At 36.5% G+C, this 17,648-nt stretch overlaps 1 protein-coding gene across 4 annotated transcripts in view; it reads right to left on the bottom strand.

Annotated features, from left to right (window-relative positions):
* The window catches only part of DPYD (dihydropyrimidine dehydrogenase), a 362,200-nt gene that overhangs the window by 298,286 nt on the left and 46,266 nt on the right, over window positions 1-17,648 (bottom strand). For all 4 annotated transcript variants that reach the window (XM_054072633.1, XM_054072630.1, XM_054072632.1 and 1 more), the window contains exon 3: window positions 15,355-15,437. In XM_054072633.1, the coding sequence (XP_053928608.1) occupies window positions 15,355-15,437 (83 nt within the window). The remainder of the gene's footprint in view (window positions 1-15,354; window positions 15,438-17,648) is intronic.

Raw genomic sequence — 17,648 nt, 5'->3', positions numbered from 1 at the left:
TCCCTTCCAGCACAGGTCATTCCATAATTTTTCCACTTGGTTACACAGTTATTAAATCAAGTTTCACTTTCCCATTCTTTCCACACAATGGTAGCTATAACATTTTTCTAAATGGCACTTCTCAAAAGCTCTCTTTATTATTTAAACAGTTAAAGCTCTTGACTTCTCAGCAATTTTGAAAGTCTGGTCATTACTCACTTATCTAGAATGGCAGTGTTAAAAGGAGCTTAATGTGACCTATCCATGCACAACTGCAAGTGGCACACCTAAGCTTTCTGTAGGAACTTTTGAAACGCCCAGGATGAAAAAAAAAGAAGGATGAAAACACCCCACACTAAAGAAAAACCTCAAGCTTACCTTTCTGAACATACAGAACCTAACCTGCAGTCCTCAAAAGCATATTTATTTCTGGTTCTAACAAAGTGATAGAAGGAGCATCTATGCCAGCTTCACCACACCATGCAACCTTCTTACCTTCTGCCTTCATGAAGCCTCAGCAGCTGCTTTGTTTCTGCCTCAGCAGCTGGTTTGGTTTTACCAAGGTCCATCTTTCAGGGTCAAAGGTACATTCAATCCTATATACTGGAAACAGTATCTTAAGCTTGCTCCAGAAGTTTTTTCCTATCTACCAATAAAAGAATATAGAACGTAAGCAAACATCTCTTTACCTGTCCCTTCCATCAAACAGTGTCCATAAAACAGCAGCAAAGAAACCTGAAAATGTCCCTTGATAAAAGTAGCTAACCCAAAGTCTTCTTTCTGAAAGCAGATTTCCACTTTCATGCTGAAAATAATGGCAGAATAAGTTGTGGGTTTTTTTTGTTAAATTAGCACACATTTGCAGATCTGATTCCAAGTAACAAAGAACAGACTGCAGGAGATTTTGGGTCTTTTAAGTGCCGTTTTTCTTTTTTTCCTCTTTTCTTTTTTTAATTGTGAAGATATAACCATTTTTGGATTTCAATTCAAAGCACAGCTCTAGTTTACAGTACATAAAGATGCCTCTGAAGCACAAAGTACTGAATCAGAGAAAGGAAAGCATATCCCATCCTACAGTGGTGACATGAGTTATTTGCATAGTTGCCACAAAAGTAATAATTACACTGTAACTCAATAGGAACAATGGTAATTTCACAGTAGCTCATGTTGTTGTTATCACCCTATATCCTGATAACTGTGAAATTAATTTGTGGCACCACTGTATGTGTCAGCTTTAAGCTGTTCCCTAGGTAACATTACGCTACCATAGAGAAGGAATGCTTGGCAGTAAAATGGGTAGCAGCAGATTGATTATACAAAAAGAATCTGCCCTCTACATACAAATAAGTTGGCAATCAGAGATGATGATGAGAAAAAAATCCTCCTCATGCTTTTTGTTTTTAAGAAAGAAAAAAGAAAGAAATAGATTTAATGGTATTAACTGACCATTAACCATAAACTGGAAGAAAGCAAGACAATACAAAATGAGCAAGCTACCAGATTATATTTAGTGCCACTGATCTATTGTTCTAACTGCAGCCAAGACACAGCATAAAAATGCTGAAATTTCTTTTTCCTTCTTCTAGTGATTTCCCAGATTAACCATTAAACAACAATTTTAAATATAAACACAAGTATACAGGACTAAGACATACTGAGGAGGGCAACAATACTGCAGGTTATGCTTCCACAAATAATTCTCACTTCATCTGAGAGGCACAGTTGTTTTTCACCTGCTGAACACTCAACATTATTTTGTAATATTACTACTGCCAAAAAGGAGTTCCACACGAAATATAAATGACAGTACTCTGCCATACAAAATATAGAAATGTTTACAAATTTACTGGCGAAAATTCAGTACCACAATTAAAGGTCTGGAAAACATTAAATCACAGAATTTAAAGAGGAAACTTATTACTGATTGGTAACAATAAACAAAATGCTGTTTAAACTTTCCAGTCATTCTGCTTGGTACAGCAGTAGGTACAAGGCTTTGGATTAAAGAAAGATGTTATTTATTGTTATAGTACTTGGATATTTCTTTCACTTTTAATCCAGGCCTGTTTAGACAGCAGTAGAAATGTGTATTGTAATGCCTTGTTCTCTCGCTACATGTTTGCTTATAAGGAAACAGGTGAAAAAAATCACAGCGTGTTACATATACAGACTCGGCAGTTCAGCTGGAGTTTTGTTACTGAGAAAGAAGCAGCATCTCAGTGTCAGCACTAGTCATCAAAGCAAACCAAGGTGTTGAGCAAATACTCTGATCCAGAATTTCCAGGGACAAGCATGTTTTGTTGCTCTGTAGTTTTGATCTTTATCTCTGAGTGATTCCGCTTTTGTGATTGCTACCAGAGGATACTGTCCCCAAAACCCCTGACAGGTTATGTTCAAACAGGGAAGAGAGGGAGGGTGCACGTTCCAACCCAACATACGAGTTTTCAGAGCTCTGAAAGCAGCTGTAAAAGCCTAAAGCCAGCTTGGATGGTCCCAAATGTGTAATCTTCATTAAATATTGGCACATACGATGCCAAATTATGTCACTGCTGAGAGGGAAATTTTGACCGCCCTACACTCAATTATTCATCAGAGAGGCACTCTCATCATTGCCACTATCGACCCAGGAATTCAACCTATATCCTTTGCCAAATCAGCACGTTACCTCGTCGACTCAACACTCGCTCTTCTTCCACTCCCCACTGTGTGAGCCAATTCTGATGCACAAGGACCCTTAAACGCAGGCAACATACACAACACACATTTGCAGTCAGCGAGCCCAGCTTATTAACTGCATGGAAAATTTGCTGGTGCTTTTGATGCTGGTAGAAATTACTAAGGGATATCAGTCCTGATTGATCCCCTTTTTCAGTCTCATTAATAACTGTCTGTAGTTATCTTTGCTTTGCTAGACCAGTGCAGAGTCTTTATGCTCAGCTAAGTCAGCAGTCATGTTTTTTTCCACACACCTGACATTATTTCTGCCTGAAGGAACATGGGCCAAGGCTGATGGCTGGCTTTTTAACCCTAGTGCACTCCTCTGTTCTTTATTTTCTTTTATACACTCTTCAGGTGTCACTGCTGAAACAACTCCAATCAGTTGGAACGAACATGCCTCCTGGAATGACAAATGCTGCCAGGGACAAACAACTTTCCATTTGCTGGATCAATGCTGCCAATGGCATTCAGAAATGCTTCAAGTAAGGCATATGTATGTATGTATGTATGCATGTAACTAAAGATCTTCGGAAAGCTTTAGACACTAGTCGTAATTACTGTTCTAACTGTAAGCCCAAACTTACTGCCATGGAGAAAATATCTGTGACCAAGAAGTGTCAGATGCTGTTTTTGGAAAACCAACTGAAAAATTAGTAGTGGGGATAAAAAAAAAAAAAAAGCCTGAGATGGGTAATTTTACTTTATAATCGTTAAATCAAACCAGGTACAGTATAACTAGTATTTTTACCTATGATAGTATTCAATAAACTGCTTGAAACTAACTGAAAGAAATCCTAAGATTGCGTTTAGCGTGCTTTGGTAACCTCTGTACTGAGACTGCTAACGAGGCTATTTGCTAATACTTTGTAAGGAGTGGCTGTTCTTCATCATATTTGAAACTTCATAAAATATACCATGGAACAGTCATTACAAAATGACTCTCACGCTATTTTAAAAGGTATGTATTTTGCTGAGGATTGTTCAAAATTCTGACAAATATTTATGTATCTTTAAGACAGCTGTGGTGGATTATCTGCCACAGTGATGTGTACTGACTTGGGGTACAGCTTTAAAGTGATGTGAGAATTAGTTGAAAACGGGACCAAATACAACAATTCTGAGATTCCTATCCAATCCTCAAGGTCTGAACAGCAAAGTCACTACCAAAAAAGATGCCTTGCCATCTCTGTTTTCTCCCAGCTGCCAAAATGCTGATACGTTACTAGGTCTCTAAAAAAAACTTCAAAAAAGAAAGCTTCAAATAAGAAACTAGACAGTCTGTTGCTATTAAACATATATTTTCCTTTTAGATCTCATTTTAGTTACACTTTTCCTCAAAAAATATATTTTTTTCTCCTAAAAATTCCTATCATTTGATCAAATTAATGGAGTAATTCTTTCCCATTTCATAAGACTCAGCAGGATCTTGGAAAAAGAGTGTACACGAGCTCTAATCATACAGAAAGTATATTTGATTACTACAACTACAATGCTGTAAACACAGCACCTACAGAGAAGCTTGTTCAAATATCTCTAGACTACCATGTCTCAAAATAAAGATATAATTTTTTTTCAATAAAATGATATCAAATACATTTCATAAGACAATTGTTGCATACATTCAAGTGAGAGTTATTAGCCACCATGCAAAGCCTTAGAATAACTTCTATCTCGCTTCCAGCCAACTGTAAGCTTGATGCATTACCTTGGAAGAATGCCACATTTCCCGCTGTGCTAAACTTACTGAAACAAATAGGAAAGCAGCATTGCTGAGTTACATCCCTGCTTTACTATTGTGTAATTGGACCACACTACAGGAACAACACTTTATATTACAAATATTGAGTTACCATTATCAACTTGTGGCTTCATACTCTCAGCACAAGGGCAACGAATTTCTTGTCTTACATCAGGAATTAAATGAGTATGATAGAAGAGGAAATATTAAGTGAAGTTGCATTTCAAAGCTCTGTTTGCAGTTTTAAGACAAAATAAATTTTACGTTATGACAACTTTACACTAGCAGGAGATAGAATGTTTAGCAACACCAACAGCAAAAGACTTCCCAGCCCTTTCCAATTTAGGGGGGAAAGTCTTCACTCACCCAGCACACCCAAGCAGAAAACAAAAGAATAAAAATTGATCACAGAAGCAGGGAGAACAGAGAGAGAGTTTTACGCTTACTGAAATACATCTAATTCAACTGGGAAAGAGAGCAAAATATTTATGCTGTATAGTCCCCGCTGGTTAAATGCCTTCCTGTATTAGAAAAGGAAAATCAGGGATTTCATCGGCAACTGGGTGAACAGTGGTCCTCTCCTCTGTCCCAAGGTATTAAGCAGCCTTTCACCATGACTTTGGCTGCAAAAGAACTTATTCATAGAAAGGCTACATCTCTATAGCAAAAAATACCCTAGAATGACTCTACACAAGCAAGCAGTATTGCCCAGCGCTAGGAGCTCTCTACAGCGAAACAGTTGGCATTAGGACCCAACACAACCCTTCCTAAAATGCAGGCAGCATTTACTTCAGCCTAGTTCTAACCTAGTCTTGTAGGCTTGAGCAACAAACATGAACATCCATGTTCCCACATCTTCTGCGTTACAGCTGCCTGTTCCGTCTGTCTTTGAGACGGGGCAGAAGTGCTCATCTGCCATAAGGCAGACTCACAGCAGCAATGCATCCTCCTGCCCGGGCACGCGCTGTCCTGCTGGCTTTGCACAAATGTCAACTGAGTCAGTGAGGATGACAGAGTGCCTACAGGTAGGCCATGACTAAACATATGACTCTATGTAGCAGCCATTTAAACTTGGCTATATCTACCCCAAAAAAAAGAAGTTACGCCAGATGCTGGTAACAGTGGAGCTGCGTCTCAGTGCAAGCTGAAAGACACATTCCAGAAACGGAACTCTCAGCTCTCAGGCTTAGCTATGCAGTCAGAGCTCTCTTTAGTGGAAAACACTCCATGGGGCCAGGATCTCTCTTAAATATATAACAATTCCCATTTAAGCCTCTTTAAACATCCCTATATAGTTATTCCATTATAGGGAGAACAATTCCCACTCCAATTAATTATTTTATCTGAGAAGAAATCACAAGAGAATATACTTCAGGACAGAAGAGGGTTAACAACACCAGTAGTTGCCATGTAAGCAAATTTCCAATGGGACAACTGAGGCGTGGATGCTGAGACACAGCCGGACAACTAACAGCCAGCCATGACCCCAGGAAGATGCTGTAGTACCCTAGGAATAGCGAACAGTTCAACACATGCTTCATGTACATTTCCTGTTCACCTGAAAAACAACACAGATAAGAAGGAAGAACTGATCAAGAAGCCCTTATATGCTCAAACAGGAAGACGTGCCAGGTAGGAAAATAAAGAAAACACGGAAAAATATTTCATCAATATAACTTTTTCCATGATAAAAATACTCCTCGAAGAATAAGTGTTTTCTTTTCCCTTTGGTAATGTCCTCAGGTATTGAGTAAAACAGTCTTTCTTTTTATAATAGATTACCAAATACAAAGCAAGTGCTTGATTAGTAATAATTAATACTGACAAATGTGGAAAAATCTCAGTAAGTAAAATAGCAGCAATAAATGTATTAAAAGTATTAAACACTGGTATCCAATATTAGTAATAAAACTGTAGTGATAGTAATTACTTTATTAAATAAATAAAAATACTAAATATAGTAATAGTAATCACTGTTTTTCAAAGTACCATAGTAGAAAAATACTACATAATATTAATAGTCGTAAAAAAGTAATAGTACTATTTAAAAAATATTTTATAATAAATCACCAATTTTAAAAGATAGTTGTATAGTAATTGTCTCAGAACGCAAATCAATGACTTTTGTAAGAATACTGATTGAAATCACATTACAATTCTTTCCATTAAATTCTGTTCCACATGCAGAATCATTACTAGAACTCACTTGAATGTGTCTAAATACTATACTGATATTTAGAACTGTTCACAGTTTATTTTACAGGGAAAAAATGTGGTTTTATTTTACCTTTCTGAAAGAAAAACTTTGAAGTCTGGTATTGGACCAAGCCAGAAATAAATGCTCCAGACCAGCTGAACAAGCTAAATACACACATATTGAAACTTTCTGCAAATGCCTGCTCCGCAAAGAATCTTGTCGCTGCCAATATTCTCTGCATGTCACATAGCACATACTGGACAAAGAGTACAGGGCATTTGAGATCATAGAATCATAGAATGGTCTGAGTAGGAAGGGACCTTAAAGATCATCTAATTCCAACCCCCATCTGCCATGGGCAGGGACACCTTCCACTGGCTCAGGCTGCCCAAGGCCCATCCAACCTGGCCTTGAACACCTCCAGGATGGGGCAGCCACAGCTTCCCTGGGCAACCTGTGCCAGTGCCTCACCACTGTCATGGTAAAGAATTTCCTCCTTATGTCTAGTCTAAATCTGCCCCTCTCCAATTTATAGCTGTTCCCCCTCATCCTATCACTACATTCCTTTATAAAGAAGTCCCTCCTCAGCTTTCCTGTAGCCCCTTCAGGTACTAGATGTTTGCTATAAGGTCTCCTCGGTGCCTTCTCTTCTCCAGGCTGAACAACCCCAACTCTCTCAGCCGGTCCTCATAGCAGAGGTGCTCCGGCCCTCTGATCATCTTTGTAGCCCTCCTCTGGACCCGTTCCAACAACTCCATATCCTTCCTATGTTGAACATTCCAGAACTGGACACAATACTCCAGATGAGGTCTCACAAGACAGGCAGGAATAGAGGGGCAAGAGATGCTGCTCAAGAACACTTAGTTTGTTCCTTGATTCTCCATGACATCTCTTATGTTTGACTTACTCTGTAAGCAGCTTTTTTTGTACAAATCATTGCCTGAAATCTTAACACTCCTCACTTCCAGGGGTGCTAAAATTTAGTAGCCTTGCTTTAGGCACTAGCAGAGAAAGTCTCTGGGTAGTATCCTGGAAGACTTAAAGTGGTTTAGGGCTTAACTGCCTGTCAACTGACTTTTCAGCAACAAGCTCCAATAAAGAGATTTTCCTGTAAAGCACCTGTGCCCCTTAGAAACGAGGATGGAAAATTGTTTCTGCAATATTTTGTAGCCAAATAGCTAAATGTGTGGTACAGATGCTAGTCATCTTCTCATCAACCAATTTATTGAAAAAATTCAATATACTTTAGAGTCTTATTTTCAATAAACAGGTTGATTCCATTGGAACATTAAACTTAAATAATCTTTTCTTTTTGCCCCAAATAGCCTCAAGTAAATAAACAGGATTTAAATTCAGAAGTCTACAGGGGAAGGACAGATTAATTCTGATGGAAGTTAAATATCTCCGGGCACAGTTGGACCCACAGTTTAATCTCTGAAACAACGTCATCCCAATATACAAAACATCCCTAAGAAAATGGAAGTTTGCTCCTATGTCCAGAAAGACAATCAATAGTACAATATAATTAGGACTCAAGAGAAGTAGGGAAAAAAAGTACATATAGTTACTAATATTCATTATAAACAAAGGGTTTTAAACACACCATAAGCATTGAAAAAGATAATCATCGTCAAGCCACAACAAATATACAATGCAAAGACACATAATACCTAATAAAGCAGTTTAGAACAAAGTCCTCAATCCCCTAGCTTTGCTTTGTATCCTGGACTCCAAGGAGAATGTACCCGGAGGTGCTCATGGCAATACAAAGCCCATAGACTTTAAATGACACCACAATGGACGGAAGAAAGACTACACTTTTTGAGGCTTTTGAGAACTACAGTGAACCTCTGAAAAGAAACGAGAGCAGATATATTTAAAATAGCACTTGTAGAGACAGACTAGCTTCTGACAGTATGCAAAACACAAGTTACTTTAGGAAATGGTGTTTCTTGAATACAGGTGGAATATGGTACTCTCAACAGGCTGGCTACAGCAGAGACTAAATTTATGACTTACAAATAAAACAGCATTTGCATGAGCAGTCTGAACCAAAACATCTGACTCCTTTGCCAAAGCTCTAACACACCCAACTTCTATATATGCCCCAGACTTTTGGTATGGTCTGAAATTATATGACTCATCTTCTAAAGTAAACTATGCAAAGCCCTGGAACATAAAAATCAAATCTGAATAATCTATAGAAAGCTCAATCTACATGGCTCAATGCAAGATCACCAGCAAGTTTCCTTCACCCATCTCCAAATTATTTTTTTTTTTATTTAAAAAATCAAATCCTCTAAAGGGCATAGGCTGATGAAATTAAGGGATTCATAAACCCGGTGATCTGTATTATATATATCCTCTCTGGCAATCCAGAGCATTTTTTCCTGATTGTTGATGGTAGCAAAAAACAAATTCCAGAGGTGTTTTAAAAACTCGTATATTAAAAAGTAACAAAAGGGGAACCCATACAGCGAACTCAAGATTCTCTAGCATAATTTTCTATTTTAACAGCTTGCAGACGAGTCGCTGTCAGTCACTGAAAGGTACGACACTGCACCTACTGCATGCCATCTTTGGAGTCTTTGTGGTAAGCCATCTGCCACAGTTGTTTTCAGAATCTTTTTCACCACCAACATCAGACAACATCTCCTGCAGTTCGCTAAAAAGCAAAATTTTCACTGATATCCAATTCTTTTCTTTAAATCATAAAATTAAATGGTTCAAAAGCAGAAACAGGCTCCCCTCCCTTGAACTGAGAGGAAAGTGGGGTTTGTGTCCTCTTCTCCCATCTGAAATATTTTTTGGTATTGGTCCACATGAACAGCAACAATTGGTACACATGAACAGAAACAAACATGTTTACCATACACAGGACAGACTTGAAGCATCATCCAGTCACTATTATACATACAAAGAAGTACAAAAAACATGCAAGACTTTACCAAAATATTCACTCAAGATCTTGCCTAAAGCACAATTTGGTATATCAACCAAATTAGTAATTGGAATTCAGTTTAAAAAAACATGTATATTATTTATTATTTTGTTATATTGCTTGCTATTTTGCTAACAATGCTTTTGTTCTAAATCCATATATTGTTTGGATACACTACAAAGTATAACAGAGTCTCCAGATATAAAGTAACTGTGAACATATACTGCCAATCAAAACCACAAAAAAATTAATATCCTTTTACATCTGGCAGTCATGAACATCAGTTCATGCACAGTTGATGTGTAATACCAGGTCAAATATAAGTCACATTTGTTAGTTTATGCTAGCTAGACGACTAAGGGAACATTCAAAGGAAAATAATCTAACTTACCTTGATTTCCTCCCTTGTAACATCTAAAGAAACAAGCCTATACTCTGTATATGTCACCGATCAAAAATAAATTACACTTCATAAATTAAAAATCAGAAATTATATTCAACATTTTAACCAATGCATGTGCAACAATCAGGCGAAATAAACTGGAAATGTAATTCAGTATCAAAATTTCTGGTCAAGGTATTATGAAGTGATATTCAACAGAACAGCCCATCTCAAAATCAAGCTCAAAACAAGATACTTCATAGTGTGACAGTTGTCCATTACAGAAAGACACCTGCAACCATTCTCATCGTCAAGGCTCTCATTTCTAGTACAAAATCTTTGGAACTAGTGTTGAGCTGTATATTCATCGACAGCCCCCCGGCCAAATGCTTTGTTGATATTGCTAGCAGCTTCTAATGCTTTAGGTCCCCTTTAAACTCATACATCAAAATTCCTCAATTTTTCTTTTTCCCATCTTTAATTTGACTGTGTAACATAAAACAGAATAAACAGTGAAAACAAAATCAATAGCATAAATAAGTAGAGCAATTTTTTCACTATGAAATGGTATACCACGCGAGTAGTTTAAAGTTTAATCCAAAATAATCATCACTGTTTACAATGACAAAAATGGCAATTATTTTTGCACCAACCTAGTAATCAGCCAACAAAAAGCACGGGGAAACTGCATGTACACAGGACTCTGTTATGCCACTAAACAGCTTCTAGCACAGGACTGTCTTGCGCTATGAAGATATATGGCCAATAATTGGTCAATGCAAGTGATGCCAATCTGTTTCATCTATCACATATACTGAGGATGACGGTGAAGTTCTGATTTCAAAATGGCACTCTAAATAAAATTAAATTCATTTCTACTAGCTACATAGGTCTTTTCAATGGAAGTGCCACTATAAATTCTCAAGTACTTCTAATATTCTCCATGTATTCCTATGCAACACCATATGCAAGAAGTAACACTAGAATTCTGCAGCATTATTTCCACACGCTAATATAATATAATAAATTTATAAAATTGTCAAGATACATATCTAGAAAAGCAATTCTAAAGGGAGCGTGGTCTATTTCCTAAATTCCGTAGTTTTTTAATAGTTTTCATTCTGAGAACATCACTGCAGTGTTTTTTTTTTAAGGAATACCTCTAAGCCAAAAGTAGTCTAAATAAAGGTCTAAATGAATAAACCTACATATCAAAGTGGTTTACCTAAGTAGTATGTCCTCTGGATCAGGGGAGTGCTTGGTTGTTGCTGTTGAGATATATTAGAAGAATATGCACTGGTCACTGAAGAAAGCATAGTGTTGTACTTCGGAAGTAGAACAAGTTTTTGTTAAACACATGTCAAACACTCCAAGCAGCATTGAAATGATTGCACTGGAGGTAAGTGTAAAGACAGAAGAAGGTGGAAGAGAAATTTGAACTTACTCCCTCAGTCCAAATAAGCACACTAATCATAAGGCCAGTGGCTACTTTTGGCTTCCACCTCCCCAAGAAAAAGAAGGATTTCTTTGAATAGCTGATCTTTGAGACCCAGATCAGGAACCCAGAAGCAATTATCTTTACTTCTTCTCATCCACGTTCCCTTTCAATTTACCTGAAATTGGTCCCATCTCTCAGAACAGCTTACGAACTATGCAGGAAAGCAGGCATACTTTTAACACAACATCTTTCGTTGCTCTTATTTTCTTTATATTTCATGCCTGCATTTCTCTACATCTAGAGCTCTATGATGTGGCTTTTTAAACTGGGAAAATCAAGTTGCCTGACTCAGAATTGGAATATGAACCTGTATTTGCCACATCACAGGACAGAGCCCTGACAAGTGGTCACTATCTATTTTGTGGTTTGTGCTGCAGACTTGCTTTGTTCACGTTTCTAAATCCCTAACTTTTAATCTGAAAACTAATGAATACTTGTGAAAGCCTGGAACTTCTTACACTGCAATTTTCTTGGGTTTTGTCCAGCCATAAAAACTATTTGTCAAACACATCTGAGAGTCTAGATCATATTAAAAGAAGCTTGATTATTACCAACTCCAGTTTATACAGTTGTCAAGACAACAGTGAATATCATCATGAACAGAAAATGTTTTTCTCAAACTGGAAATAGCAGTTGAATCCTCATTCCTATGTTCACATTATCCAAAATCATGTGAAAATATGTGAATGCAAAAGAAAATTCCAAAGGAACTTTGGCGTCTTTTTATACTGATCCAAACAAACAAGCAAACTTTCTATTTTCCTTTTCCACTTAGAAATACAAAGAAATATGTTTAAATCTTCCTTTATTAACAAAAGTCTATAAAAAAAATACTCAGCATTAATGTTCATTTGCAAAGCTTTCACGCATACTAACTCAGTCAATGTTCACAAAAATGACTGTACACATATTCACCAACACATAGGACCCACGCATGTATTTTACATCTCACCGGTCTTACTAACTGATTGTTTCCTGCCATAAACCACCATGGTGGCTTACCTATTCAGTTGACAAATAACTGCAATGCCAAATTCAGATGATTTTAAACACTGTGGTTTCATTTATCTGACACCAAATTCATGAAACCTACACTAGACATAGGCCCAAAGCATATTACTAGTATAGTGTTCAGAAGCATTCTGTTATCTACTGGAGTGGTTACTACCCCAAAGAGTTGTGCCACTGTTCACAGGGACCTCAACAGGCTAGAGGAATGGACCTGCAAAAGCTTTATGAAGTTAAAAAAAAAAAAACAAACATATGAAGTGATCACTTGTTTCTCCCCTAAAACACACTACTTTATTTTAGTTTCTCAAAGGAAATCGCAAGCTTATTTTGCATACATCTACATACATAAACAAGAAAGATGGTTTTCATGTAATCCTTAATTTGAATACCATTCATTTTCTGAAGAGCTGGAAAAAGAACAAGACCCTTCTTGGATATTAGCGTTTGTTTATGCAGAGCACAATGATATTCATAGCTTAGAAACCCATATTAAATTGACCATTTTTCTCAAAGAGAAAGTTAAAACGGAAGGTCTCAATCCAAATGGCAGCCCTGGGGAAAAATGTTCATTGTATCCCTCATCTGGCAGACCAGTAGTACCACTCTGGGAAATCAGAGAGGATTTGGGCAGACTGCCCACTCAACTTAAGGCTCATCTGAGATCCACATATATCCACTTAGCTATCCAACTAGGATTTTGTTGTTGTTGTTGTTTTCATGCCCACATGATTTTAATGCCTTTGTGCAATGTGTAATCCTCTCCACATGCTTCCCTTACCAAAAGGAGGCAGGTATCACACAATATTAAAACCAGCAAATCTGTGCTTCCACACCTGGTGTTATGTCCGCTATAGTTGCAGAAAAGCAAAGTGAACTTTAATCTGTCAAAATGTACCAGTTTAATTGTATATGCTACAGATAATTTGGGGATCCAAATAGAAAAATGCAGCCACTGAGAACATGGGATGACTATGTAGCAGCTGAAAGAACCGTACAGCCTAAAATAATGTGTCTTTTACACACATTTAGAAAAAACAGGTACATCTATATGCATATACCTCTCTAAATTAACATTTTGCACCTTTCATGTGTTACTCAAGTATGTTATAAAATCATACTACAGTCTCAATTTAGTAAGTCAGGTTTCGTCTTCACCTCCATAAAAACAACTAAGAAAAGAATCAACCATATAATATTGACTGCAATTAAGAGAGTTCCAGAACTGCACAATATCTGTCACACTTCACAATCAATAATGATTTCTCAGAATGGCTTGTACCCTAGCAGAAATAGCCAGGATACAAATTTATGAGATAGTAAAGTGTTTTTCATTGTATGCACAGCATAGAATCGTGAGAATCTTCTACATGGTCCTTGTAACAGAAACATGACCTTTGAAATGCCAAAGCTCCCTTTGCTAGCGAATGTTTATCACCAAGGAGCTGCCAGCTTCTAAGTTTTGAAAAGATTAACTCTGCTGAGTCATGTAGCTCAAAACACCACAAACCTACCCATTGTTACAGGAGAGCAGCAACTTGAAATCCAATTTGTTGAAAATAGTAAAAGTAGCTTCGTATGGCAAAAGTTCCCCAAATCCTTATTTTAAACTGTTTTCTATTTACCGGCACTACATGAAAGACTTATGCACCCTGATCACATAAAGAGAAAACCCTAAATGTATGAAGCAAAATAAGCAAAAAGCAAGAAATCACAATTAGAAAGGTGAATGCCATTATTCTTATAGTTATTTATAACATCAGTAGTTGAAACATTCAGAAAGGAAAGAATATAATTTGGAGGTGATGAGAAAGGCTTCAAAAGAGGCAGGTTGCACTTCAAGTCAGAACACCTTTACAAATGCTTATTCACAGCAGTGTACACGAGACAAAAGCGTCATGAACATAAAGTCAGTCATGCAAATAAAGTCATTCACACACATCAATAAATTTAAAGGGATTATGAACACAAAGAAAATGGGTGTAATTAGTTTTTCAAGAATATTCTCAACACTGTTGTTGTTTGTACTTTTTATTGCACTACTGCAAGTCTCAGAATTTACTCTCATACTGGGCAAGTAAAATGAAGCACCACATTTGCATCATTATATTTTACTAGCCAACTTCCAAAACCTTTAAAAGTATAGGTTACTATAATTTTCTGATCCACTGATCGTACTACAATTACTCAACGTGATTATTCAGTGAGTTACTCAAGAAAATCTGGCTTTGATTCCACCACATTTAAGTGTAGTCATCATTCACCTTCCCAGATACTACAGCTGGTAAGTTTCTTTAGCGTCCTGTACCCAGGTACTCTACAGTGCAAGTAAGGGTGACAATATTCACTTACTGACTTCAACCTTCTTTAATAAACATTAAATGCAGTGATATGAGGATATTAAGCAAAATATACATCTCTACAATATATGAAGGAACAGACAGCTTTTTATGTTCCATTAGCAAAACCAGAATCATGTAAATCTGGTGATAAAATCAGAGTACACAGAAACTACATACATAAAAATCAAATCGAATTTAAAAGCAAACACAGGTTTGTTCAAACAGCATTGTACAATTGCTTTAACACTTACAGAATTTAGATGAACAATATTTTCATTCACTCACAGTTTAGTATAAATATAAAGCAAGGCACCCCTTAAGCATTTTAAATAACAAATTAAACATTTACGTTTTTTACTGTGCAGTCAGGCTTAACATTTATGCAGCTTCAAAACCAAAGTACAGCCTCAAGGGAAGCCTCTCCAAAGACAAATTAATACCTTAGAGAATAGAGCTGAATGGTGGCAATGAACTCATTTGTTCCCCCAATAATGAAGAATGACTCTTTCTTTACCACATCTGTGACTGTTGCTATGGTGACCCAGACTTACCTCATTGCTTCTCGAAGTGCTCCTCGCTCACTAAGAGTCGTGTGCTTGATGTCATCAAAATTATTTTCTAGTTTCTCACAGTTCTGCAACAAACAGACAAATCCACATAAGGCTCTTATGTGTATTAATATTATACAACATAATGCAAACAAAACTGATTTATATTACCTAACTTCAAATTATGCATTGTTTTAATTACACAGGAGTCATTAAGAAGACACTGAGAACTCCGAAACAAAGTAAACATGAATCTTATTATATGGTTGTCATGGAAATAATCTTATAAATGTTCCATAATGAAAGGTATAAAATTTTTACTTTTTTCTCTTTGGAAAAAATTAGTTTTTCCTTTATCAGCATGCAGGGCTATAAAGCTACTGCACCACACAGATGAGAACAGAAACCTAATGTGCATTTTAGAATTAGAATAGAAGTTATAAATTGTGTCCCAATGAAACAGGCATTGTTGGAACAAACCAATCATACTTAATTTAATTTTTAAAACATAGCAGAAACTGAAAATATTAATCATTTATAGACACCTCAACCACTCAATGGTTTTTTTTTTTCCTCCGGATTGGAGCACATGAGTATTTCTAAAAGTAATCTGAAGCCAACAATTTTGTGACAATAAATGAAATACAACTTCGCTATATTCTGTTAATTATTATTAAATGTGTGACTGGTTGCATGACTCCAGAGTGCTGACCCTTTTCTTCTGCTCCCATAAAGGCAATAAAACTCATATGGAAGATGCTGGGGAGTACAGAAATTTGTATCTGTGCAAAGCGAGTGTAAAATACCATCAAACAAGAACTCTTTGATCATCTGCATCATCCATAGGATTTTTTTATATTCTCTTGAGGCTTTGTCAATACAGGAGGCTTTTAGGTTACCCCTGTTCACTGCAGCACCTTTCTCCAATACCAAAATTTACCTCTGGGAGGCATAATTTTGCCATATGGGTGTAAAATAAACACAAGTTGCAAGCCTAACATTTATTGTTGCTAACATCCACAAAGGCAGGATTGTCAGGCTCCTGACCTAATAGCTTTAAAGAAAATATGTGGACTATTATGTGGTCATGTTGCTTTCACAGTTTTGAATATCTGAATTAATTTTCAAGTCTTCATCTCACAGATCGTTATAATAAATACAATAAAGGTTACCTATTATTATTTCTTTTATGCATTGATTCTTTATTTTTATAATTAGATTCAATTTGAGGCTACAGAAGTTCTACAGGAAAGGAAATAACTAGATATTTGTAAATGACCTAACAAGATATTTTAGCTTGTCCAATTAACATTTTAAAGATCATTATTTCTAAATAAGATTATAGGCTCTTTAATGCAAAGTTTTAATGCTTTAACAATATATTTCTGAGCAGAAGAAACAAACAAAGCTATATTTAGAACTTCTGCCATCTTTTCTCTCCCTTATCAAAAAACATGTATGCCTTACATATGAGTAGTAAATCTTATCCCATGGCTAATCTGCTACTTTTTCTTTGTTTATAGTACAATCAGCTGTCCTTTGTATGGCAAAATCCTACTCAAAACTCAAAGGGATTAAAAGAGAAAAACAGGGAAGCTCTACAATGAAGTGTTCCATTATTCAGATCAGCATACATTGACCTTCAGCTCCAAGTACATACAGGCAGGTCAGTCATTTAAAATATACAACAGAAATCCAAGTCAACAATACTAATTAATAAAGAATTTCTGATTCATCAGTATTAAACTGAAAGTATCAATGCAAGCAAAACCAAACCTCCCATCCTCCAGGAAAAAAGACCAGAGGAAACACCACTTGGAATATTGCTCTGTGCACCAAAAGAGGAAAGCCCATCTTTTAACAACCCTGTGCCACCAACATCTCAAGACAGGTTCAGAAAATCTGAGCATCGTATAGTTCATTTCTTTTGACGTTATTGTATGAAATATGTCAAAATGACAGAGGATCCAAAGCACACAGGATTTTTATCAAGCACAACTATATTGTCTCTATATCAAAGAAGTTAAAATAACTGATGCACTCCATGTGGAAAATGCTGAGAAGAGTAAGTTCAGCCAGTATTCTTTCTTTGTCTGTAGAGACCATACTGTGTCAACCAGCTGAAGGGCAAGAAAGGTGGCCCATACCTAAAGAAAATCCTGTGACCATGTAGTTCTACGCACACATATATTCCACCTCAGCTATAAACTCAATGTGAAACAATGGAACAAAAAATCAAACAAATTTTGAAAACTCAAATAATAGATGTTGTACTGATTTATTTGGCAAGAAGATGA

This window comes from Cuculus canorus, chromosome 8 (genome assembly GCF_017976375.1).
Source record: "Cuculus canorus isolate bCucCan1 chromosome 8, bCucCan1.pri, whole genome shotgun sequence".
Taxonomy (NCBI): domain Eukaryota; kingdom Metazoa; phylum Chordata; class Aves; order Cuculiformes; family Cuculidae; genus Cuculus; species Cuculus canorus.
The sequence above is the reverse complement of the archived record's forward strand: the minus strand, read 5'-3'. Positions and strand labels throughout refer to the sequence as shown.